Raw genomic sequence first — 26,758 nt, 5'->3', positions numbered from 1 at the left:
TATGAGGTCTATGTCCCTCTGATACACAGATATCTTGCTGCAAAGAAATACTACGTCTATTCCTTATAAGCTCTGCCTCATGTGCAATGATATCTGCAGCACAGCAGTGATCAGACTACCACAGATGAGCCTGATGCCAACCCTGGCAGGATCTGCCTACTCAGGAGCTCTTTTTGATTTTTCTGTAGTACTGAATAAAGATGAAAGCTGTGCTATAAGTAGAGTTCTCTTGTTTTTACTGGTTTTGATAGTAGAAAGCTTAACACAGATATTTCAAAATATCTGTTTTAGAATCAAACAGGACTTTTGCAAATAGCTCATTTTATTTTAACATTTTAGTGAAGAGATATGACTGTGCAACAGAACAGGATTAGCATCATAGAATCACTGCATTCTCAAATGGTTTGGGCTGGAAGGAAACTTGAAGTCCATCTAGCTCCAACTCCCTGCTGTGGGCAGGGTTGCCACCCACCAGATCAGGCACTGAACGCTTTCACAGATGGGGCACCTGCAACTTCTCTGTGCAACCTGTTCCAGTGCCTTATCACTCTCTGAGGAAAGAACTTCCACCCACTAACTAATGTAATATAGACATATTTTATGTGAAGAATACAAATACTTCTTATCTTGCATGTATTATTTTTTTAACATTCAAATGTTTGTTTTGTTTTTTTAATTATAGTTAAATGAATTTCAAGAGAATTTTTCATTATTTCATGAAGTATTTAATTTTTTTTTTAAGATTTTCAAATGCCTGATTGTTTTCCCTAAGGAAAGCACTAGAAACATGACTAACACCAGTGGAGATGCACATGGCCACCACCTTCAATTCTTCTTGCATCATATACTCTTTCTCAGTAACACTGAAAAACGTTGAAAAATGTTGAAATCTTTAAAAAGAAACTGTTTTTATAATGGAGTATTTTCATGCATTACACAGATCATCAGCAGAATGATCAGGAAATAGCGTGGCCCATAGTTTTATTTCTCTCTTCCTTTTTGTTTTACGCATTTACATGACTTCACACTCTGTAACCTTCACTAAGGAAGCACAAGACAGGAATGAACAATGAGGCATTTCACAGATCAGTCCACAGAAGCATTTCATCAAGAAATCAATTTCAAGATATCACTTAGAAGCTGGACAATGGCAAAAACATGCTTGGAATGTAAGCAGAAAGCAAATGTATCACAATATAATACATATAAACTACAAAAAAATAAATGCAGATGCATGCCATACCTCAGGGTTGAGACTGAAAGCTTTTGCAGGTTTTCCAACACAAAGGAAATCAAAGATAATTTCTTTCATTGCAAAATCTAAACGTTCCTAAAATAGTAAAAATATTGCAAATCATTAAACTTCTCACTTCTGCTATTCATTTCAAGGCAAAAGAATGTTGAAAACTACTTTAATCAGGATTTATTTAAATGTTCAGAGAAACAGACTTTTAGAAGTATGCTGAACACATCATCAGATCTAAGCTCTCATCACTGCTGTATGTTGACAAACGACAAATTTCTGCCTGCTTAATTTACAGCATTTACATTCAAAATGAGCCATTTTGGAAATAAGGCTTTTAATTATTTCATTTAAACTGCTGTAATTATGGTGCTAACATAGTATTTTATATAAAAGCAGATTATTCACAGATGGCATAGTTCAGGGAAGATTTTAAGCATCTGTTGTATTCACTTCTATGCAGACGCTTAAGTGCTTTGCTCAATGTGAATTTAAGTAATAAAAGAGAAGAAACTGAAGGTTAGTGTATCTTAGCAATTCCCATCTGAACTGATGAAACCTGGATGCGTTAGCTATGTACTGAATCTGCTTTTCCTCTAACTTACCTTCTTCAAAGCAAAGAAACTTATTTGTAAAGTTCAGCAGGACTTATTCAGTTTCAGCACAAAACACAACTTACTATTTCAAATTTTATCAACAGTCAGAGGTAGTCAATTAATGTATTTTCTGACTAGCTGGCAATTTCTAAAACTGATGAAAAACACACCTGAGCAGAACTGAAAATAATTTAATCTATCTTCAGAGGAACAAAGATAACAAAAAACTTGCTTCAAAGTAGACTTTCTCAGCTCAATCTACAAGGATTGCTCTGAAAGTAACGCCTTCTATTTTATTATGTTGGTCTGTGACATCAGAGGTGGATGTTGATGGTATGGCAGTAAAGGTTGAACCTTCCCACCAATATTCTACTACGTGTTGTTGCTGTGTGACAGATGGCAGCAGAAGGGCAGACTGACAAAATGGCATCTGATGTGGAAGTGCCTATGAAGGAAATGTGTGTCACTGAATGCCTCCATGCAGAAAAAATTGTACCCACTGACATTCATCAAAACTTGCTGAATGTTTATGGAGACCAAACAGTCAATGAGAGCACAGTGAGGCAGTGGGTGCTGTGTTTCAGCTGATGCAGCAATGGGTCACCTCCACTAGTGAAGATTGTTGTAAGCATGGCATTCAGATTCTTATTTATTCCTAGTGAAAATGTATACCTGATGATTTGACTATGTTGAAAAACAATTTTTTGTTGTGAAGAATTTGCTCAGAGAAATACTGTTATTTGTATCTGTTGTAGTTTCCATGGAAATAAATAGGAGGCATTACTTTTGGAATGACCCATATATAATATTATCATTACCTGGATGAATGATATTAATAATGGTACTGCAAAAAATATATATCAGAAAATAGAAATTTCTTTATTTGCTATTGGGAAAGGAAGTTATCCATTAATTGGAAACATATACACGTGGATCTCCCATACCTGTGCAATAAACTGTATTATCTTCACAAAGATATTTAGGGGCATATCTCTTGGCACAACACCACGGGACCCTTTGGGGAAAAGTGTTGTGACAATCGTAATAAGTCGACTGTAAAAGAAAGAAAAAAGGATTAGACAGTTCTGGTCCTTGCAGACCTTCAGTGGTCATGAAATGTAAGTTTTAAATCCAATACCATTTACAAAATTAAGAAAGTATTTTCTTATATGAAAAAGTAATGGCATAATTTGTTCTGATCCTTAGCTAAAAAATTCAGTGCAATTATTTTATTTCACTACTATATTATGACTATTTTATATTATATTATATTATATTATATTATATATTATAACAGTAAACAACTTCTAAATTTAATGAGGCGGAGCGTGATTTTTTGTTCTTCCACAGGGTGGGCAAATAATGAACAGGGACACAAAAGGGGGTATTTTATTGTGTACTTTTGAGTGCTTTTTTTTTTTTAACAGCATGAATAGGTTTAAGTCAAAGGAGTTCAGGAGAACTGTAACACCTCTTCATTGGCAAGATCTGCTCTGCAAGTCCTGGTTATCATAACAAATATAGCGCCTTACCTTTGGGTAGCTGTATTGCTTTCACATTTAATTCTGATCATGTAAACCCACAGTAGTCTGTACAGTGATTCCAGTGCAACTCGAGCCATTTTGGGGTCTTTATTCTAGAAAAAAAAAAATAAAGTTCAGACAGAAACTAGAGACGAAGTTCTGCGCTTAATGGATGCCACGATTCAGAGTTTGTACAGTGACATTAAAAAAAGATATAGACCCACAGCTGCCCAGTACCCTCATCCCTGTAGCTGCAGGATACCTATGCATTTGACCTACCTCTCCCAGTGTTATATAAGCTGTCAGAAAAGCAAAATATCAGGTTAGTGTGGATTAAATACAGATTACAATTTAAAATATGCATTTGAAAGCCAACTCAATTTGACTCTGAAAAGAAAATGCTGTCCTTAGTTGATTCTGTGAGTATAAAAGGTGTTGTCCTATGATGCAGACCTGGTATGAAGAACATAGAAGATATTCAAAAGAGAAAAACCAAAAATCTGCAAATTCTTAGGGTGGCCCAGATATTGTTGCATCTGGAATGAATTAGATTTCACTGGATTATCTGTCTGGATTGCCATTTATTTTTGGAAACTTTTGTACTAGTATATGATTTCTGACTGTTTGGCAATACAGTTTTCCATTTCAACATCCAGTTAACTGAGACCCCCTCCACCATGTGACTCCAAGCTGAGACAGTGATTATATATTCTACTTGTGCCTTCTGCGGAGGTCTCCAAACCACTGGCTCAGCAAGTGGCAGGAAAGAGGCCCTTCATTTCAGCTGACCACTGCTTAGGTAGGGTTGGGAACCATCTTTTCATTTGAATCCACTTCAGGTGCAGAATGGCACTCTAGTTATTGTGGAAGTAATAGATTTGAGAATACCCTCGTGAAAAAAGCAAGTTAATATTGGGCCAGCTTTGGTAAGTCACTCAAGCTACTTTCAGCAATAACACTGCCTGTGTCACAGCTGTTTGACTCAGGCTTCATTTGAGGAAGAAAAACAGGAGAAAATTGAACTAGGCAGAAGTATACTTAGTTGTTATCAACAAAATCTGCATAGCTAACTATGTACTGTCAGTGCATAAAAATATGTATGGATCAGCTAATGGCAATAATCCAGCATGATTACCTAAAATGGATTTGCAACATATCAAGATACTGAATATTAATTAAGTTTTCATACAGTAGTTAAAAACAGAAGATACTAACCTTGAGATTGGACAGGCAGTTGTTGAGGAAAATATGCCATCTGTTTAAAAAGAACTGCTTCTGACTGACACAAAGTAGACATGTTACCAAAGGATACAAAGCCTAAACAGGAAATAGATGATGATATACATTATTCACTCATCTACAAAATATAAAAATGATTTAAAAGAGCTACTGCAAATGTTAAAGTTCTAAATCTATCATTTTGTGCAACGTTAGTCAGCAAAAACATTGTTACAAGTTAAAAATGAACATTTCTCTAAAGCTGCTAAAGATATGTTTTACAAATGCATCAAAACCAAACAAATGCCTACTTACAAAACAATCACAAACCCAAAGAAGGGGCATAGTTTTAAACTCTGACAAGGTTAATTTCTGTCAATTAAATGACAAAAGATAGCATGGAAACATCCACACCTTATTATAAAAACTGCAGGACTGACACAGTTTGTTGGGATTTTTGAGTACTCAATTAATTCTCAAAATCAGCAGTCATGACATTGACTGGGAGATGTGTCAAATGCACTGCTGAGGTGTGCTAAATTACAATGCCTGGGTCTGCTGCTGGTTACATCCTGTGAACTAGAAAGTAACAAGGGGCAAAAAGGTACCTTCTGACTTTAATCTGACGTAGCTGCTTCAGCAAGACTTTTTGGTTTCAATTCTCATGCTAACACAGCCAATCAGGACTTTAAAATATAGTAAAATAAGATAACTTTTAAAGACCAACGATTCTCAAAATTAATGCTAAAACTCCAGCATTAGTCACAGCTCAGTCTACTTTAAGTACACTCTAAAATCCTGTAATACATAGCATAAATTGCCCATTTCTAGTTTTCACCTGATTTCTTGAGCAAATGGCAAATGTACATTAATTATTACTTTTATAATCTTTATGTCCAACGTCCATATAGCAGAAGATAGCTTTTTTCAAAGATTTTCTTGTGAGATTGATGCTATGAGCACTTGGCAGGATCACAGAGCTCAGACACATACCAAGATTGTTAAACTCATCCTAACTCAGAGCCCTCGGGTGGAAGACACACAAGCCATCTCCTGGAGTTTCCTAGTTCTCTCTGTTTACTATTAAGAGAACCTCAGCTAGCTCAGACCAGACTCTTTCAGACAGAAAATGAGGTCCCCACCCTGCCTGTTCAGTAAATGTGCTGATTCACAAAACACTGATCTCAGAAAAGAAGGTCCTTCTCAGACTCCAAAGAGCACATTTTCTTCCTGAGGTCTGAAAGTATGCACTGCAGCTATTTCTGCTGGCTGTTTGCTTCTTCCCTCCTCCTCACAATGTTTGCATTTCTAATCACACCCTCCCGAAGATCTAGTCTATTTTGTCATTTTTAACTATGTAGCTTCCAGTGTGGTATGTGTAGACAAGCAATCAAATGCTAATCCCCAGCTGTGCAATCCTTTCTCAAGCATGTACTATTGACTTTGGCAAGCACAGCCACCAGTTTGGGGAAGTTCTATTTAGTGTGAAAACTGTACAGCAAAGCCCTTGCCCTGCTATAGTTTCAACAAGGCTTTATTAACTTGGCAGAGTGGAGTAGAACCACACAAACACAAGCAGAGAGAAATCAGAAATTTGTCCCAAGCCTCCTAGTAATTCAAACAGAACCAGAACTGCATCCTGGAGAATGCTTAGGCCGTTCCCTAGCATTTGTGTAACTGATGTGGGCAGTGCAACAGTGGCAGGAAGCAGCAGCACACTCCTGCAGTCCTCCCAGGAGATTTGCTAGCACAGGTGAGTAGCTGTTGTCGAAATACCTGGAAACAGGTGAGACTTTGGGACATTCCCCTACAACAAGAAAGGAAGGACAAGCGACAACTTTCCTTACTTACAAGGCCCAAGGCTTCAAAATGGATTAGCTAACAGCACAGCGCTGACGTGCGCTGACCCAGTTGGAGACACAAACTGCTTAAGGCAGCCAGCGTCAAACTGACTCAGATCTTCATTTAACTCAGATCAACTCTGCTTCCAAAAATACACTGCAGCGCCACTGTTCATCTCACAAGAAAAAAATGACACAGAGAGCTGCACAGTAGCCAAGTTACGGATTTAAAAGGGCATGTGTTATTTTCATATTTTCACATATTTTCATTCTTACAAAATGTTACTTAAGCCCCGTGAAAGAGTTGTTCCCACATGTCTCACTTGACAAGAAATGAACTCTATTCTTTCTTCTCTCCTCCTAATGTTTACACATAGCAAGTATGAGAAAACCTAACGGTTTAGTAGCCAGAGCCCCAGAAGCTGAAAACATCTGCCTGGTTCAGACTGATTAAGATCATATTCTGAATAACATAAATATGGTTATTTTTTTGCAGAAACAATAGCCTACCCTGCAAACAGAAATGTATTAGCTATAAAGTCAAACAGAGAAAAAGTTTTGCAACTAGTTTTGTGAATTTCCCAAGAGCCTTGTTAAAGGGATATTTCTGACAGTGAATTTCAGCCTCTGCTTCTTAAAGTTACCAACCAATGAGTGCTTCTTTCGTGAAGAAAGTTCAAGTGTTGTATCATACAGGCTTTCAACAAAGTTCCTCAGACAGGGGACATTCACTTCATTTTTAACAGCCTGAAAGAAAATGCCATGTTAATGAAACACTATTTCTCAAGATGTTTTATCTAATTTAAAGAAATTATGCAAACAACTCCCAAAATAAAACTCACAGCAGCTACGGGGACTAGAATTTCAACAAACAGTCCTGCCAGGGCATGCTTGATATCTTTGTCTTTAACTTCAAGGAAATAATGTGCACATTCCTAAAACAAAAGAAAACAAGAACCATAAATTGTGTATCAGCTGGAATAAAGACATCCAAATGTCTGCTCAGTGCATATCAAGAAAAAAAGTCTTGCCAAGCACACAGAAAATACTTGCACTGTGTGTTAAGTTCTAAATTTGCATTCTGCTGCAAGCACAAAGCAGAACACAAATCAAGGCCAAGGATCTCTTGCTCCAACCACTGTGATCCACAAACTCTCTCCTTACTCCAGCTTTTCTAGTTAGTGTTTTGAGGAAAGTGAGATGGATGCAGGGGCTGATCTCATGCCTTCCCTCTCTATATATTCAGAAGCAGGAAGAATAATCCACACAGTGTGCTTTATGTAATGCTCTGTAAGGCCAGAAAAGCAACATATTTCTCCAGTAAGATAAAGTGGCAAGGAACAATCTTACAGCAAATATGTTGGGATGAATTTAATTGCTATGGTGCATTGCTGATGAAAGATCAAAACATAACAGTGTGACTTCCAGCCTGCAATTGGGAATCGAGAGGGAAGATAAAAAATGTACTTTTGTCCTAAATGTGCAGCAAGCTGCTATCCACACAACTGTGCTGCTCAGGATGTGAGGCAGAGAAGATAAACATCTGTTGTTTCTGTTAACTTCTCTGAGGACAACAAATTGTATTAGTCCAGTTACTTCTCTTTCTAGATCCAAGGTCCCAAAAGCCATTGACCTTATGAGGAAAGTCCCCATTGACCTTTTTCCCTGCATATAGAACAGTTTACAGATTAGATCAAGCATAATTTTTCAGAATCAAACTATATATGTGTTTTATCAAATTGAGCAAAATTGGTTTTCGTATACAATACAAAGCATCTTACAAATATATATATATCACATATATTTTAAATATCTTATGATGCAGCGTAGGATCATCTTATGGATCACTGATATGCATGATCATTATCTACAATGAATCTTATGATACACTGTAGGATATATAAAAATTCATTAGGTGCTGATATACTCCAGTGATGAGCAAGACAGAGATTATTAGCATCCAGATTTTGAGCCTAATGCATGAGAGCTTCACTAATTTCCAATTTCAACAGCAGTGAACACTGGATTCCAACAGCGCCGTGCAGTAAGAACACAACACATCCACTCATATTACTTGTGCACTGAACACACACTGCTTTGATGTGTTGCCATCTCTGAATAACTTACATGAAGTCAACACATAATAAGCTGTATTCATATATCAAAACACAAGGTAAGAAGAAAAATGAACTTTTTCTGTACTGTTAAGTATGGTTTAAAACACTGCAAGATTCAAATATAATGTGATTCACATTCAAGGTTTAGAGAAATTATTCTGCATACCTCTGTGTGTATGCATTTGTATTCCAATGCCAAATCCTTATTTGTCAGCATCTAATATTAAATATGGATATTTTTCATTCCACTGACACTATTAATAAGTTGATCTTACATGGAGATTTACATAAAACATTCATTTTACTGGCTGATTGGCTACAAACTCTGCATCTATGAATACGATTCCAAGAAAAAAGAGCAGATAAAAAGGTTAAGCAAAACAAACCTGCTGCGGGGCATACAACCTACCATGTTTTACCAGACAGAAATGTGGAAATGTTGAAACACATAAGATTTTCTTTTTACAGAATAATATAATATGTTAGTTCAAAGCATGCGTGCCAGACAGACTATGCTCTGTCTTTGTGGTTCTCAAACTGGATGGGTACAGGATACCCTATAGAGGAAGGAGCATGAAGGTATGGTGGAAGGTGACAATCCATCCAAGGGAAATTCCATCCAGCTTTTGCTTCATTTCTTTTTCTTCCTTTGTGGTTTTCTACATCAGAAATTCCATTCTTCTTTGGCAACTATGTCAAGGGTGGAAAATTGACTTTGGAGGCAGTGAGCAGCTATGCAGGGATGCAGGGCAAGGAATGGCTGTGGGATGCCAGTATGTGAGGTCGTGGTTCTACTCTTTTTGTTGGAGAAAAACTCTTTTTGCTGGAGGAGATGGGGACTTGAGTATATGACTCATGACAATTTGAAATGATACATTCCTGAGTTAGGAGACTGGAGGACTGAGAATTATGTGTGGAGAAATCCCCTGAAGTATCGCAATAGGAATTTTACCTGCATAAACTGAAGAGAAGCTTCAAAGTCCTCCACAGGATACATCTTAATACGGAAGAATTTCATTCCCATTATGAGACTGATAATGCTTTGAACTACATACGGGCTTTGTTCTTTATGCCGTAGCTCTTTTAATTCTGCCATGAATTTCTTCTTTACAGCAGGAAATCTAGGAATTCATATTGGTTAGTTACAGAACAGTATACATTCATGTTTGAAATGTATTGTAAGGCATTCAAATGGGGAAAAAGCTACAGAAGATTCACATCTGGTTGTAAAATATACGGTGAATAGATTTCTTTCTGTTCAGCTTTCTTTTACTTCTGACAAACTCAAAAGAAAAATAAAGAGTACAGCCTGATCTTAGTCCTTATGGGTAACTACATCTTTCCAATTATTGTCCACTTGTGATTCTTTTCAATATTTGAGCTAACAATATCATTAAAATAGCCCTCTCACATTACTAAAAAAATTCAAGTTGAAAGATCATGAAAAGTACATGCAGTGTTTTCAAAAGAAAAGGCTTAAATGATAACCATGAAAATATTCAAATAGGCCATTTTTGCCTTTGTGTTTTTTCGAACAGTCATTACAATAACACTAACTACAGCTCGGGATAGGGGGCAGAGGCTGTGCCCATTTTTTATCTCTCTCATGAGTCTGCTGATATTCTCTATCCATAAGAATCATCTACGGGATTCAGAAGAAGTTGCATTAAATAATAAACTGAAATAACTACAGAAAGACTTTAAAATACTGCTAAGTTGCTGTAGCCATTTTAAGGTTTGCCCAGCTAGAGAAAAAACAGCGTACAGAAAAAAGAGTATTTGAAATAGCTCTCTTCAGCACTTTGGGGTTTCCACAGCCGTCATTGGTGAGATAGGGAAAATAATTTTGCTAATTTTTTAGTCTAGTTGAATTTATTTAGAATGACTGGAACACAGGAACACACAACGGAAACAGGAAGTATCTGATTTTCTGAACCTTATGCTCTAGACCACCTGAATGAGTAGAGGACCAATGAGATGAAATGATTTACTGTGCGCTATCTTTAAAGAAATTGAGAGAATCAGAATATTTGCATACTAAGCAAATAAAACTACTCAGGTTTCCTTTATGTATGGTATTCAATTTTACTCACTTTGCTTGAGCTAGTACACCTATAACTTCTGCATATAAATCCGCGACAATGTGCATATTTCCAGTGTTAGGACCAAGGTACCTAGCAAGAGAGAAGAAAGAATTCTGTTTGTCAGTCAGGGGTCTGGTGCTTAAATGCAATCTACACAAGTCAGCAAGTAGGTTTTTTTCACACAATTTTGGTATGAAAAAGAGCCTTACCCTTCCTTGTATTTAAAGTGCTTGAAAGCCAAGTTAATAACATCATGTACCAAAGCATCTATTACAGGATGAAGTGGAATCTGAAAACACAAAATAAAACATAACTGGTACACATATAGTACACTTTAAGCCAAAGTACCAAGCCAAACCAAAGTACCAAGCCAATACCTCAGTATTAATATTACTTGTGGGTACCTTTCCTACACAGATACAATACCACTAGAAATAGCAGCTAGCTAATAAAACAGCTGAAATGAGCTGTCCCTTTAAAGTTCATTTAAAATTGAAGATAAATACCTCATTTCAAAAACCTGTCCAAGTGAAGTCTGCAGGAGTGCAGAATACTACATATGCTACATGTGAAAGAAAGTCAGCAATGAACAAGCATACAGGGGGTCTCACATTTTTATTAGATTTTTGAAGATGGAAACAGAAACAAGAATCCTTTATAAAACAAATTTTGTAATTTCCATGATTTACTAGTTAATACATAATTGAAGAACTCCATACCTGTTTCAAAACTTCTATTAATACTAAAGAAAATATAAAGTCAATAGCCAGATCTCTTCTTTCCATTAAGTAGTCCCTTTGCTGTTCGTCACTGCAAAATCAAAAGAAGCACACCATTTAGGAGATATGTTATAAATCACATTATGTGCTTTCTTCGGTTACACATGTAGTTAACAAGGGATTATGTTCTATTTTTCAAAACTGCATTACATTTCAGAAGTAATGCACTGAGACTCTTAAAATCTGAGACAAATAAAACAAATCTAACTTGCTACATTCACCTGTGTTCAGATATTGAAATATGACTTTCCATTTTCTTCTTCTTTCCTGTTTAAGTATGCCTATTCAAGGAAAAAAAACATAACAAAAACCAAGGAAACCTGGATTCTATAGTATAACAAATGGGTTTGTTTCAATTTCCTTGCTGATGGCATCAGTTAGACAGTTCTCAATTACACTTGGAAGGGAAACAATAAATTATTTTGTGCTATCAAATTCAGATACAGACTTGTGATGAATTTTAAAAACTGCCTTTAAATACTGATGGAGAATTCATAACCAAATCACTTTTTTTTTTTTTGAAACTGTTCCAATGCTATTTTTTTCCTACTTTGGCATCATTTGCCGTATGTAAAAATACATTCCTGGTGAATCTGAAGTGAGTAGCTTGCAACAGAACTACAAAACATATCTGCATGGACCAACTGATCAGAGTTACAAAGTGCACTGAAAAGATGACATGAAACGTAAAATTCTTTTTGTTAATATTCAATATTCAACAAACAGTCCTGTAGACCTTCTGAGGGAAGTACCACTGACTTCAGTGAGCTTTTGGGCAATAGATCCCAGCACACTTCTCAATAATTGATTTTGGATGTATTTACGTACTTTTAATCAAGAACGCGTTTAAAATCTCTGCTTGATCAGTGTTGAAATCAATTATTTGCATTTTGATTTTCCTGGTTTCACATTAACTGGAGAAAGGACTGCTTGTATGTACTTTTTGTAATACTATCAATTGACAGAGTGGCCTTGGTTCACTGTTAAACTGCCCTTCAACTAGATTTTGAGTGGTGTTCCTGAAGACTTGTATGTGAACTTACATATAAACTGACTGTCTTGTAAAAGGCTCCTATAAGGGGCAGTCAGCACAAAGAGGCATTTTACGACAAGGATTCATCTCATGCCAATGCACAAACTGATGAATCATGCTTTCAAATAGCCTCCTTACAGTCACCACAAAGAATCTAGGAGAGCATGATTCAAGTCCATACCTACCTTGCTGATATCTAAAACTAGATCTTATCCCTTCAATCCAGCAACCATTGACTTTTGTAGATACTGGACTAAAAGGAATCCTTCCAGTACAGGAAGGGAATTTCTAAGGGTGAAGGAGACAGATTTTTTACATGGCCTAATAGTGACAAGACAAAGGGGGTGGCTTTAAACTAAAAGAGGGGAAATTTAAATTAGATGTCAGCAATTTTTTACTCAGAAGGTGATAAGGCACTGGCACAGGCTGCTTAGGGAATCTGTGGATGATGGGGCATCCCTGGAGGTGTTCAAGGCCAGGCTGGATGGGGCCTTGGACAGCCTGGTCTGGTGGGTGGTGTCTCTGCCCAGGCTGGCTGGAGTTTGACGATATTTAAGGTCCCTTTCAACCTAAGCCATTTTATGATTGTAATCTAAAGAACTGCCAGTGTGATTCCAAACACCGAGTCTGCTGTTTCAATGAAGTGTGTAGATGCATTCAGAAAAAAGAATGTACTGTACTAAGCGGTCAGGACTCAATGTCAATCAGTTTACTTATTGCCAAGGAACTCCTGATATCTAGAGATCAATATATTTGTTCTGGGGTTTTTCTTTTTGCCTGCTTGTTTGTTTAAGAGTTAAGTCAATGTTACTAAAGCTCGTTAACCAATGCAGTCGTTTGGATAGAGAACAGCCGTAGGTGAAATTTCTCTGACAAAGCACAATGCTGCATGAAAAAAACTCCTTCTAAATGTCAGAGAATTATTACCTGTTCACGAGTGAAGAAGGCTTATTCTGTAGCTTATACAAGCCACTATTTAAATAACATGGCAGTATACAAAACAGCAGTGAAAACCAGTGTCTCAACTAACTGCAGCATAATTTTAAAGACACAATTACCTCATCTACGTTAAAGCTAAAAGCAGATTTCCAAGAACATGAAAAAAACTTTTCAATAAATGTACAAAGGCTGACAGGTGAAATGTAATATATTTCACCTAGAATCTGTCATTAGCACATGAAAACATACTAAAAATCATACCTTTTGGATTTAGTACTTGTTCTTGGTCTGTACTCATGAGATTCATCTTCTATGCCGTTCTGTCTTTTGTACCAATCAAACAAAGTGCGCAGAATAGAGGGCAGGCAATATTCTGAAAGTGAGCTCATTGAGCTTATTACCTACAGGGAAAATACAACAATGCAAACAGTGATCAAGGCTCCCCTCTACCTTCTTCAAAAGAAAGAAATAATAATAGTTTAAAAAAAAAAACAAAAAAAACACATTCAATGGTTTAACATTTTCTTTCTTGCTTTCACGTGTTTTTTCAAGTTATAAATCTACGGTCCAACTTCAGGTACCTAATATACCTAATATTCAGCATTTCCTCTTGAAGTATAAGTACTGTTAATTGACAATACTAAAATGCACACATCCTCCAACTCAATAGTAAAACACCTAGCTCTTCAAGGGGCTTGTTTTTATTCATTACACAATGTTGATATTTAATTTGAGCACACTGTAAGGACAGGAGGGGAAAAGATGATTAAGGAGTGGTACTGGCTCACGGGTTGTGTGTGACTGCTGAATGTCCCTCCTGAAGTTCATAACAAATTGAGAAAACCCATGAACTCTGAGATAACCTTAACTAACTGGCTATGCAAATGCATCTTGCTATTAGCATCATGTAGGGTAATTTAGACTTCTCTTTTCCATATGCTCTCCTCCATATTTTTGTGAACAAGTAAAATATAGTTAAAAGTCATTCCTTAGAAGTCCCTGAATAAGCAGTGTTAGTGTCATACCGGATAAGAAAGCTACTGCTCACTTGATATAAACTTTGTCACTAATTACAGCAACATTACTGAATATTTTTGAACTGTTACTCCTGAACTATGACTTAAACTTCCTATTACAGGAAACCATAAACCAGCAATACGTGAAAGATCAGAAGCTTGGGTAAAACAAACAACCATAATCTTATCCAAGAGGACCATATAAGTGTTGAAACGGAACGCTTACAGCCACTGCATTTGAGTACATTAAACAAAAAACAACAAACAGAAAACCATTTAAAGAATGAATGAAATCCTGATCTGGAGTTTTGTGATGAACTCAGGATCATGCAGGGTCTGATCCTACAAAGTGCTGAGTGCAGGAGCTGAATGTACTTTGTGCCAGGTAGGCTGATTATGTCAGCAGCTCCACCAGGTTTTCTCATGTGCTTGAATGCAAAACAGCACATCAGAGTGCTGTGGAACAACAGCAGTCTTGTGTCTTGCATAAGACAAAACCCATGTGAAGTCTGCGACTAAAATGAGACCAAAATCAGGAATCTGAGCATCGTTCACACCATTCCCAATGTCAGTTGTGCCTTAAATGACAATTTTAGTGTATTTTAGACAGCTCAGATAAATGACTCTCATCCCTTTTTTCTGTTTTTCAGACTCAGAATTCAACTAACTCATAGTGATGTGGTCTGAAGTGTAGGAAACATTTTGAGGATAAAGTATGATTGTTTTGATTGCGTTCAGATCTTACGGTCTAAAATTAAATATAGAGCATTAGAAAGCTAAAAATGAAAGTTTATGTAACAGTTCCATTTTAGGAATGCTCTCGATCCAATATACATTATTATCTGAAATAGAAAACAAGCTGCTGTGGAAGATGGCATGGAGGCCATGCTTGCAGCAGCAACAGCAGGCCTTTCAGGATGAATTATTACAGTGGCCCAGGCTGAAGGATACCAAAGCCTTTAAGCATAAGGCTTCAGATAAGATCTTAAAAGACATGAATCAGCCAGTGCCAGAGCAGACGATTCACTACCTGCTCAGACATTTCAATTGCTTCTTTATTGTTTGCTAGAAGGTTTTCTGAAGCTGCCACAACAGCAGCTGTTCATTACGAGATGCAATGAGAAACAGTTTCCCGAAGAAAACCATAAAACCCAGAAACAACAAGGTTTTCTGAGAGAAGCATCTATTTTTAAGATCACAGCAATGCTCATTAAAAAAAAAAAACAAAAACATACTTGAAGCTCAATATCTTTTAAAAGATCACAATATTTAACTGCAAGTAGAAAATGGTTTCAGTCAGGTGTCCCCATAGGCTGTCTATCATTAGTCTTCCTTCAATGTCAGCTACACAATTTCACTCCCTATAAACAGTCAAACTGAATAAATCTCCCCAAGCCATACCTTCTCTGAATTTACAGTGCATGCCTTTAGCAGGGATAAAAGGTCAATATAACTTTTTAAAAAATCTTTCTGTCATTGCACTTTTAAGACAGGAAGGAAGGGTGGACTGGGCAAAGACCTGGCTCTCAGGGAACAGGAAGGGAGGGAAGTCTAGCCAGCGTGTTGGTTACTCAACCCTTTCATTTATTGGAAGTCCAGAAGGGAGATGAATTCTAGCTCTGTGCTGCTCCTGAAAGGGAGCGCACAGATGTACAAGTATGTCTTTGTTGTACAAATGATCATGTTCTTCCATCATAAATGAACCACCTACTGTATAACTTCAGGATAAGAAATCTGCACAAGCGTGGAGCTGTTTAAAACTTGTGTTCACAGAGCACTAAACATACTTCATATAAATGCTTAATATTTATTTTGGATTAATATGTGAAAATAAATGGAATGAAATTCTGTCCAGGTAGTTTGCTACAATCTATATACTTTCATACAAGTCTTGGTATACTGTCAAAATAAGAACCTAAGAAATGTTTCCCCCTAACGGGATGAATAATAATGTTGTTTTTCATTTCACATATGAAATTTCTACATGCTTTAACAGCAAATGCATCCAAAACTGAATTCTCCTTTCAACAGCACCACTGATCCACTGACTCTCTTCCTTTCATACACCATACTTATCAGTATGTATGTCAAACGTACATTTGATTGCCATTTTAGAAAGGCAGAAATCTAGTACTTCATTTTTGCAGTGTTGATTTATTTTTTGCTGAACTATTATTCAGAGAGTGTCTGCACACTCTAGTCTTCAAATCATTGTGTATACTTAAATTAATGGACATTACAAGAGAGGTTACACTTTTTTCTATCAAAGATACTGAAAGAAGTAGAATTTGATAGATGTTTTCTTAGCTATATTTAGGACACCCATAGCCATGCAATAATGCTTTCCCTTCCTTCAACATTTTTTCCATCCAGTGCATGTCTATAACAAAACCCTGTAACTATAAACAACACAGATTCAAGGAAAATAAAAGCTACAGTGACGTTCATGTTCCTTGAAATCAACTGCAGAGTAATAATGGTCAACATAAGACCAGGATTTCATATTCAATACAGTAAATTAAGGGGATAAAGTTAATGAAATTTCTATTTCAAATAACCTAATCTTGGAGGCGATGGTAGAGAGATGAACTACACCAAGCTATTATTAACGTAGGTATGTGGTGGAATTCTTATTGGATCCTTGGAGACAAAACATTTTTTTTCCTGCAAATGTTTTCTAAAATGATTTCTAAACAATCCAACACTAATGTAAAAATCTGTAAAATACAGCATTTGATGTAAACAGCACAGCTGAGTTTGTGTAGATTTTATTTCATTCATCTTTCATCTCTCTGTCTAAACATTTCTGGGGGCAAAAGACATGTGTCTGGGAATTGTTAAAACTGGTAACAGAAAGTTGGAATCGCTGGTTTTCACTTCTGTGAGCAAAAAATAGTATCATAATACTGTTTAGTTCTTTGCATGTTGTTTCAACTCAAATCTCTGAGCAAAAGCCAAGTGTTGTCCTATGTCCCCATTAGCATCATTTCTTTTATTTCCTCTAATCACATGCCCTACTGCAGAAGGACCACATATAAGATACAGTGAAAGTGAAAATACAAAAGGGGTAGTAATGGTGATAGGAGGACGGTTGGACTAGAAGATCTTGTAGGTCCTTTCCAGCCTTGTGATTCCATGATTCTATGAACTGCAGTGCTGCTACAGTGATGAGGGTATGATTACTCACTCACTGCAGCTAACAAATCTCATTTTGGATGGAAATAATCATCAGCACATTACCTACCCCAGTTAGGATGTTATGAAGAGGGACACAGTCATTAGCATGTTGTCTGCTGTCTTATTTATTTTTGGTATTCCCACATTTTTTTTATTACTAAATGCTTAGTTTCCTAGCTTGACCTGTTTTGTCTTTTTCCAATCCTTATTCTCTAGTTTAAGGCACTTCTAAGAAGAGAGACAAGCATAATTAAAATGATTACAAACTTTTCTGTAGATTGTGCTGAAACTCTCACACAACAGACCTCATATGGACTGTTTCACATGAAAGCTAAGTCTTGCTGTTAAATTGTCAATGCCATGGAAGGTCATGAGCAGGGCCAAAGTTTAATATTCATGCCGTATTTTTATAGGGAAAAATGTCTGCAGATTGGTCCAAGAATACACGATGCCCTTTTTCTGCTTTCAGTGTCATCAATTCACAGAACATTTCTATTCTGTGCAGCAGAAGATACTTCAGTGTGCGCTGAGAGAAGACTAATAAAAATGTGTCCTTGGGTGAGGATGAGTCTCTGGGATAATTATGCTTTTTTTTTGCACTGCCTTTTGATCTTTTCACGTACTGCAACTTCATGGTTTCCTGTAAGAGGAAGCTTAAGTCATAGTTCAGTAGTACTATGTTTAATAACATTCCTGTAATTGGTGAGATGGAGCGTGCTAATGCTGGAGCAGTAGAACTCTTCATCAGTAGGCAAGTAAAGTCGTCAAACAAAGAACTTGTAGAACATAACTTTAAATACGTAACAAAGATAACATATATGGAAATTATATATTCTCCAGTATGTGTTTTCTTTATACACCTAACAAAGAAAACACAGTCAGTGTAAGGAATCCAGTTTGTGAGGCTAATAGTGAGATGTTCTGCAAGTCAGGATAAGTGAGATTACTTCATAGATTGCTCAAGATACTGTTATGAGTTAGAGGATGTTGATGCAATTGACAGCTAGACAGAACCACAGGACAATGCTGTCTGCCTACCAGGAGACATTGATACTACACCCATATGGAAAGAAACAGTATTGTCTGGCATCACCTCATAAGCTATGCATGTGCACTGCCAGGTCCCCAGATCCTGGAGCTGTGATCACAACCACAAACAGAATTCCTAAAATGGTGTTTGAGAACAGACAGAAGAGAGTCTCATTTTCTGACAGTCAGAGATAAAGCTGTTCAGGAAAAGTAAACAATGCTTTGAGACACATTCCTGGTTCAGAAGTTTCAACCTTAAACTTCATTCTAATTGCTGAAGGTAGCTAAAGCTCCACTCTGCTTGTTATAAATTTTGGCAAAGGGTATTTTTAAATACCCCTTTTTTCCATCTCTGAAGCTGACCTGAAATTTAAAATTGGGCTACGCCTTACTTTTGCTGCTTTTCAATTTACAGTTAAGATGCAGCTCAGATATTTTAAGAGCCTCACTTTGTTCCACCCATCAATTTCATCTGACTTGAATACAGGCAATTTGTTTGAAGCCTTCAGAATTTGATTTGGGAAAATTAGGTTCTTCTGACTGTGCCATTTTTAATGCCTTCAAATTGAAAACCAAAAAACTGTTAGATACCACTTGAAAGTTAATAGATGCTTTAATAGATGCTTAAGGTAACACTTATTCATGGGGATTCCTCCATTTCTGAATTAGAAATGGCAGGAATGTTACCTATTGCCTTTTCTGTTCTTGCTAGATAACTTTGTTTCTGGAATAAATACCAAAATTTTCCAAATTTAGAGAGTAGAAACAAGGGATTATCAAACTAGTCCTTCTTCATCCCACATATTCTACCTATTCAAGTTAATTTATAAAGTAAACACAAATGGTTAAAGCTAAAAGCACAAGGCCTCTAATTTTTAATATTGGTTTCAGTATTGTATATTATCACAATATGCAAGGTTTCCCAGATAGATCAGAAGTTAATTTTTAATATCAGCAAATAATATCTGCATGTTCATGACTATTTTATAAAGCTGACGTACTCATTTGTAAAACAGCTTTGTAACACTGAGGTGCATTGATCAAATAAACTGAATGAAATATGACAACTAAAAAAAGACTTTTTGCTCTATCTTACTGTCCCTACTCTAGCTGAAATCTGTCTAATCTGTGACATTTTAGAATGAGTTTCTAGCTACAGCTAACCCAGTGGGTTACAATGGGTGTAAGTAAATCCCACGAGCACTACAGCAACAAAAAATGACTACGCTGTGTAAGAAGAAAACAAAGGAAAACCTCACAAGTGAAACACTGCCAAAATCTCAGGCTGACATAAAGCCTGACAATGTCAGTTTGGATAGTTTATTTGGAAAATTTCATGGAAATGAAAGCAAGGTTTTCTAAAAGGAGGTTTAAGGCAACCTCCGCTCTACATTTTTTCTGCCATCTCTCTAGACATAGCAAGGTAGAGCTTCAGATATGTGGTGAGAAATATACACAAACGTTGTATGTAACATAACGTGCCTCTGTTTTTCAGTCTGCATTTGTTGGTTCCCCCCTGGCCCAAGGATTGAAAGTAAAATGCCACAGATGGAAAGGCAAAATTGCTTCACTCTAGAGAAGTATACACTGTTCACACTAATTGATGTTGAATTGATTGTTCAATTTTCTATTTGCCAGTAATCAGGAGAAGCATTAAGTCTTCTTACTCTTCCTTGTAAAGGGCCACATTTTGCCTAACCACGAGTAATCAAGGCCACCCATTATGTGTTTGCTTAACACACTGCAGGAACAGTATCACAGGTTTTGCATATGGGTGGCTTAATTTGTTTTTCTTTCCCATTTATATCTAAAACTCTCCCCACAGGAAGGGAAAAAAAAAAAATCAAATTAAGGTCAAAATACCACAAAAAAAAAAAAAAAAAAAAAAAAAAAAAAAAATAATAACCAGTTATGACACTAACAAAGCAGCTTCCCTCAGCCTACGGGGGATGGCATCCCCAGAGGCTGTGGCCAGCAGAAGCAGGCAGGATGCTCAGAACTGCAGAACAGCAGTCCTGCCCTATGCCTGCCAGGAAAGCCTGCTTGACAGCCTTCCCCTCCCGCAAAAGTGGCTACAGAGCAACCTAGAAAGGGTTATTTTGTCAAGCTAAAATTATGAAGTGAGCCCTTCTGGATCTCACAAGGCATCTCTTCTTCTGGCACAATGTGTCTACCATACCAAAAGATTCAATAAAAGCGGTTCAGCTCATTCTGGGTTCTGAAGTACTACCCATATATATGTCCTCACCCGAAGTTACATGTCTCAATGTGGTACTTGCAGCATATGGCATTAGCCACAACTGCTTTCAGGTGATTCAGTCACTGCTGCTACTTTCTTCTGTCCTGTATTTATGGAACCACCAGCAGCACAGTGGTGCAGGCAGCAATGGCCAAAGCACAAAGCTCAGTGCTGGAAACTGAGACAGGAATGGTGGAGTAGCAAATGACTTTGGTTTTTTTTATGACACACCTTGTGTCTATTCCTCCTCTTTGCTGGGGATGAGTTTTGGCAATCTTTACGTTCCTTAAATTCTTTTACAACTTTCTTTATCTCAAAATAGGTTACTCATGTAATATTTTTTTTCCTTGATTTTTTTTTTATTTTAATGTCTGGGGACCATGAACCTCTTTCAAAAACCAGATATGTCGACAAGGTATGAAGGTTCCTTCAAACCTCAATCAGAGGAAACAGGCAGAAAATAACACAACATATGCCACAAAAATCAAGAAATTCTATGGCAGAAAAGTTTGAAAATAATGGAAGACATTCCTAATTTAAAACAAGAACGGTTAGGCCAAGCACTCATCCTACTAAAGTGCATTGACAGATTTTATTTTGCAGTGTACTATGACAGTACTGTGACACTAGATTGCTTTTCAAGTATTTGTCTTACAGCTTGAGAAACAGAAACAATTTCATTCCAAGTGTCTTACTTGATCAAACTGGGGGTCTTCTCCTCGTTGCAGAGATTTGGTCAGTGGCTTCTCCTAAAAGAAAATATATTAAATATGCATTACTTAAAATCAATATTATAATACATTCTACCAGCTCTAGTATTATTTCTCTGTTAGATTTTTGTTTACATAATTTCCCACCTGATCCCTTTCATGCTGGAGAGACTGTTTTATGTGAAAGAAGACCCACGCACACATATAAACTAACGCCAATAGTGTGTCTTCAGTGTATTCAAAGAAAGGAAATGATTAACTGCTTATTACATCTGATTTACTTGGTGTTCATACTGATAACTATAAAATACTTCAAAATAGTAGAAAATACACAACTTTTTCTCCAATATGTACCTAAGGAGCAGTATTTACCTATAGGATGTACCATCATGTTACACTACTACCAAGCAGTGCAAAGATGTTCATATATCTACTATATCACAGCACACACTGAAAGAAAGGTGATTTTACATCAGATACCAGAAGGTTCATCGTTAATGAAGACTGCTGTGAAAAAATGACTGTGTTATGTTAAAAGAAAAAAAGATTTTTTTTCGCTTATCAACACACACTCTCAAACTATCTGGGAAGGCCAAAGAGAATGGCACAGATCAGGAGTCTCCATTTACCTTTACAGCATTTTTTTGCCAAGCAGGCTCAATTACTGTGGCACGTACAAGTACACTATTGTACTCAACATTTATTAAATTATCAGCCTCTGCAGTGAAGGACCCAGGAATCCTTGTATACACCAACTTGAACGCTTTTGAGCTATATGCCCTTGCTGCTAAGATGACTAATGGTATTCTTGCTGCATTAGGCCAGCAGGTTAGGAGGCAATCCTTCTCCACACCTCATTGGTAAGGCTGGACCTGGAGTACTGGGTCCAGTTTTGGGCTCCCCAGTACAAGAGAGACATGAACATAACTGGAAGCATCCAATGGAAGGCAACCAAAATGGTTAGAGGACTGGAAAATCTCTGCTATGGGGAGAGGCTGAGAGAGCTGAGACTGTTCAGTGTAGAGCAGAGGAGACTCAGGAGGCAGGACTGCCCTGTGCCAGGACAAGAGGCAATGGATGCAAAATGGAAAGACCTGAAGTGATACAAAATATTTTTGTTATTTAATGTTGTCTTCTGCAGAAAATGTTTTCCAGTGTCATCTGCTGACTGATTTTGAAATTAATTATGCTGATACACTTAATGCCAGCTGGCAAGGAGTCTGGCTGCAGAGTGACAACAGTATCCCCTGACTACCTAACAAACAGAAAAACTGAAGTATTTTCTACTGAGTCACTGATTTATCCAGGACATTAATATTTTTCATTGTTACCTCTAATGTATAAAGTTACTTATCCAGGTTACATTTAGTGGCACAACACCTATTAATTAGAACTCTATGACTAGTTTATTGGAGATGAACAGACAATGCCAAATCCTGCAGCCCAGTAACAGACACATGAAATCACTCCACAGTCCTCACCCTCCACTGGTAGCTCAGTGCTACTCTACTGAGCTCTGTCTCATGGGTGGATAATATTTCTTTTATCTGCTGCTCACTGAAATGGAAGACAGATCATCATTCAAAATTATTGCTGAGTTCATTTAAAAGTAAAAAATTTCTTAAGTCTTCATGGGTCCTGGACCATGAAAATTGGTGCAGTTTATTAAAAAAAAAAAACAAACAAAGCAACTATACATAAACTTTTTTTTTTTTGTTACTACTAAATTTCTTATTCTGTTACAGAAGTCTTGTGCTACTGCAGTGAAGTTTCTTAAGTTCTTTTTCAATAGCTTCTGGACTTTGGCAACCAGAAGCTCTGTGTTACAATGCTTGATGCTGCAACACTGGCTTGCAAAGCATTTTATCAAATTGTGCAAAAATGTGTTCAGTGTTCCAGGCAGAAATGTGATGTGAATTTCTCATTACATGCTTATCTGTAAGAAGACCATGCTTAAAACAAAAGAAACGAGCCCTGCGAACCTAGGTCTGCCACTACAACCCTGAAAATGCCCTGGTTACCCGCACCCTGCCTGTGGATGCAGGCACACCTCACAAATACTTCAGCAGCTGATGACAACACTCCTCAGGGGCTGTGCTTTTGAGTCTGTGAAGATCCCTCCTTTCAGAAAAGGCAATGCAACTCTTGCCTTCTTACAGGTCACTAGATCAGGGATTCCCACGTTGTGGCACCTTCACTGCAAAGTGTCAGACACACTGCATGGTGCCCCAGGCCCAGCACTGTTAGCCAGCTGAGGGAAGGGATCATCCCCTCTGCTCTGCACTGGGCGGCCTCACCTGCAGCTCTGGGTGCAGTTTGGGTGCCACGGTACAAAATGGACACAAAGCTATTAGAGAGTGTCCAATGGAGGGCTGCAAAAATGGGTAACGGTCTGCAGGCTGAGGTGTGTGAGGAGTGGCTGAGGCCCCTGTTGTGCTCAGCCCAGAGCAGAGAAGGCTGAGGCAGCGCTGAGCTCTGCTCTGTGTGACAGCGACAGGGAACAGCATGGAGCTGCGTCAGGGGAGGGGGCTGGGGGTGAGGGAAAGGGTCTGCGCCAGAGGGCGGTGGGCATGGAACAGCTGCCCAGGGCTGTGGGCACGGCCACAAGGTGCTGGAGCTCAGGGAGCACTTGGAAAATGCTCAGAAATATGGTTTGAATTTTAGGTAGTCCTGAGTGAAGCTGAGAGTTGGACTTGGTGATCCTTGTGGGTCTCTTCCAACTCAGGATTTTCTGATTCTGTGACTCACCTTCACAGGCTATGCAACAGGCTTGGCAGAAGCAGAAGGCATCCCAGGGATGGAGATGAGCCAGGGGCATGTACCAAAGCCAGGAATGGTTCTGCTGTTCTAAGTTCCCAACATCCCCATTTTAAGGCTTTTTCTTCCCTTCATCCCCTCCTGCACCTTCTTGCCTCTTCCCCTCTCTTGGTTCCCTTGGCAGACAGCTTTTGCTGCACCCTCTCTTGCCTCTTCCTCATCCTCTGCCTGGGGGTCCTGGATACCCCCGTGCTGACTGCATGGAGCCATGTCTGCAGTGCAACCCCGTCCTGGGAGCAGGGTGCCACAACAGATCAGCTCACCGCACCCTTGAAGGAATGGCGACAACCAGCAACACTGCATTTCTCCTATCAACCAGTTTTTCCCCATTTCTGATTCTTCCAGTTAGCCAGCACTGTTTCAGCACAGAAAATTAGAAGACAGGAAGTGTGCTTCTTGCTACCTGTAAGAGACTTCATGTTCTGCCTTACCTTAAATACATGCACGTATTCTGAGAGTCCTTTAAAAACGATATTTTTTCTTTATGCAGTTGGCATTCTTGTCTACTGTAAACTTCAATTCTACACCACTTAGCTGAAATACTCTTACAAATCCTACCACTTCATGTCATGCAATGTTTTTGACGTTACTGCTACAGCAGCTACTATGCAAAGTATTTTTCTACTCATCACAGTAGGCATTTTCATTACATCCCACAGCTTCAGGACAAGCAAATACATGGTTAAGAAGCCTAATAAAGTGAAATTGCCTGTTAATAAAAGCTTCCATAGCATTCTATTTATCCTGGAGATACACTCATTGAAAAGTTTCTTAAAAATTTTAAAAATGTTTTCCAGCCTTGAGGCACTATTTTATTTATTTTATTGCCCATCTAACTCAGAAATCTCAAAGAGGCCCTTTTATATGATGAGCTGGCTCTGTTTGAGTCTCTGTAGCTATAATACATCCTACAGAAAGGTCTTCCAAATTTGAGATGAATAAGTATCCTGAATTAGGAGCCAAAGCCTACAACCACAAAATATGAATAAAGAAAGGTTTGATTAAGGTGAAAAGCGTAGAGCTTTCTGGGCTATAAAACACATCTGAAAAATTACAAAATAATGGAATCTCAATAATAACTTTTCCACTTTCAATCACTAAGTTGAACATCATAATTTCTTGTTTGATGTGCTGCCTTCAATTGTACACTATTTTTTTCAGAACTGTAAACTTCCATGATATGGATACATATCAGAAATAAGTGGGAAAGATCAGGAAAGACAATTTTTCATTTAATATTTGAAAAAACACTTTTCTATAAATGAAATCTAAACTTTTTCATCAGCAATGCTTACAAAACAAAATGCTCACCTAAAAATTACTTTCCTTCCACAGTTACTCTGCTAGAACATTAATAGAATCTAATAAAACAGAGGATGTTGAATATGCAATAACAAATGTGTATTTTATCACATTTGGACATATGAACTAAATAAAATATTTTTTATTTATCTGAAAAGTAAGGTATCACTCAAGTCCTCAATTAACATAGTCAGAGTGAAAGATTTCTGCACAAGTCAGCTACTTTCAACAGTTAATATATTAATGCTTTTTCGGGTTGCTACACAAATGTAATTGGGTAAATTTACACAGGAAGAGCTTTTCCAAACCACCTGTCACAGAACTGAATGTTCAGGGAAAGAGGAAAACAAAACGATGTTGTACTGCCTATTAAGCTTTACTATATCACTGTGTTATTGTGACAGACAACGTCACTTGAAGTTACTTCTAACCTCACCATTAGGCACATTATTCCTACTAAACTGTAACAGTTATTGTATTACTCACTGTGATAAAAACCCATTTTTTTATTAAGAGCATGGGGAATGCAAGACTATTCTGATATAACTACAGCACATGCTAAATGCAGCTGTACACACTCAACTGTGTAGTTTGATTGGATAGAACAGTTAGCAAAAGACAACAGCAGAAGAATGGAGCTCTTGTAAAACGCAGACCACATCCAACTGCTGTAGCTAAAACATATATATAAAATACACATAAATGCAATCTTAAGGTTTTTTTTCCACCAAAAAACCCCACGCATAATTCTTCTCTGCCTATGAATGCCCGCATAAACTCTGACAGAAACTGCGCATCCTTGTCCTGTATTCATTAGAGCAGGAATGAAGGGTGGTTGGTGTCTCATAGGAAAAGCTGTGCTCCTAGCAGAGCTGGATCAAACACACTGCATTTATCATTTTGCCACTGGTTGTTTGTACATACAAACATAAGAAAACGTATTGCTGCCAATCCTGCGCTCACATGGTGAGTGAACTATTCTCTTTATCATCTAGGAGGAAATGCCACAAAGTCAATTTGTTTCTGCAGCCTGGGCACGTGAACCATTACTCTAAGTAGAAGCACCTACCTACCCTTCAGGCGTTGCTTTAACAC

At 37.6% G+C, this 26,758-nt stretch overlaps 1 protein-coding gene across 6 annotated transcripts in view; it reads right to left on the bottom strand.

Moving 5' to 3' along the window:
- Window positions 1-26,758, bottom strand: part of FRY (FRY microtubule binding protein) — a 206,952-nt gene that overhangs the window by 93,758 nt on the left and 86,436 nt on the right. For all 6 annotated transcript variants that reach the window (XM_042867645.1, XM_042867639.1, XM_042867642.1 and 3 more), the window contains exons 3-14: window positions 21,530-21,583; window positions 13,635-13,774; window positions 11,342-11,432; window positions 10,832-10,911; window positions 10,632-10,712; window positions 9,491-9,659; window positions 7,264-7,356; window positions 7,070-7,168; window positions 4,578-4,679; window positions 3,372-3,475; window positions 2,784-2,892; window positions 1,244-1,330 (exon numbers count right to left, since the gene is read on the bottom strand). In XM_042867645.1, coding sequence (XP_042723579.1) covers window positions 1,244-1,330; window positions 2,784-2,892; window positions 3,372-3,475; window positions 4,578-4,679; window positions 7,070-7,168; window positions 7,264-7,356; window positions 9,491-9,659; window positions 10,632-10,712; window positions 10,832-10,911; window positions 11,342-11,432; window positions 13,635-13,774; window positions 21,530-21,583 — 1,209 coding nt within the window. The remainder of the gene's footprint in view (window positions 1-1,243; window positions 1,331-2,783; window positions 2,893-3,371; window positions 3,476-4,577; window positions 4,680-7,069; window positions 7,169-7,263; window positions 7,357-9,490; window positions 9,660-10,631; window positions 10,713-10,831; window positions 10,912-11,341; window positions 11,433-13,634; window positions 13,775-21,529; window positions 21,584-26,758) is intronic.

The sequence above is a fragment of the Lagopus leucura genome, unplaced genomic scaffold, assembly GCF_019238085.1.
Source record: "Lagopus leucura isolate 7727_CA_CO unplaced genomic scaffold, USGS_WTPT01 Super-Scaffold_100001, whole genome shotgun sequence".
Lineage (NCBI taxonomy): Eukaryota > Metazoa > Chordata > Aves > Galliformes > Phasianidae > Lagopus > Lagopus leucura.
The sequence above is the reverse complement of the archived record's forward strand: the minus strand, read 5'-3'. Positions and strand labels throughout refer to the sequence as shown.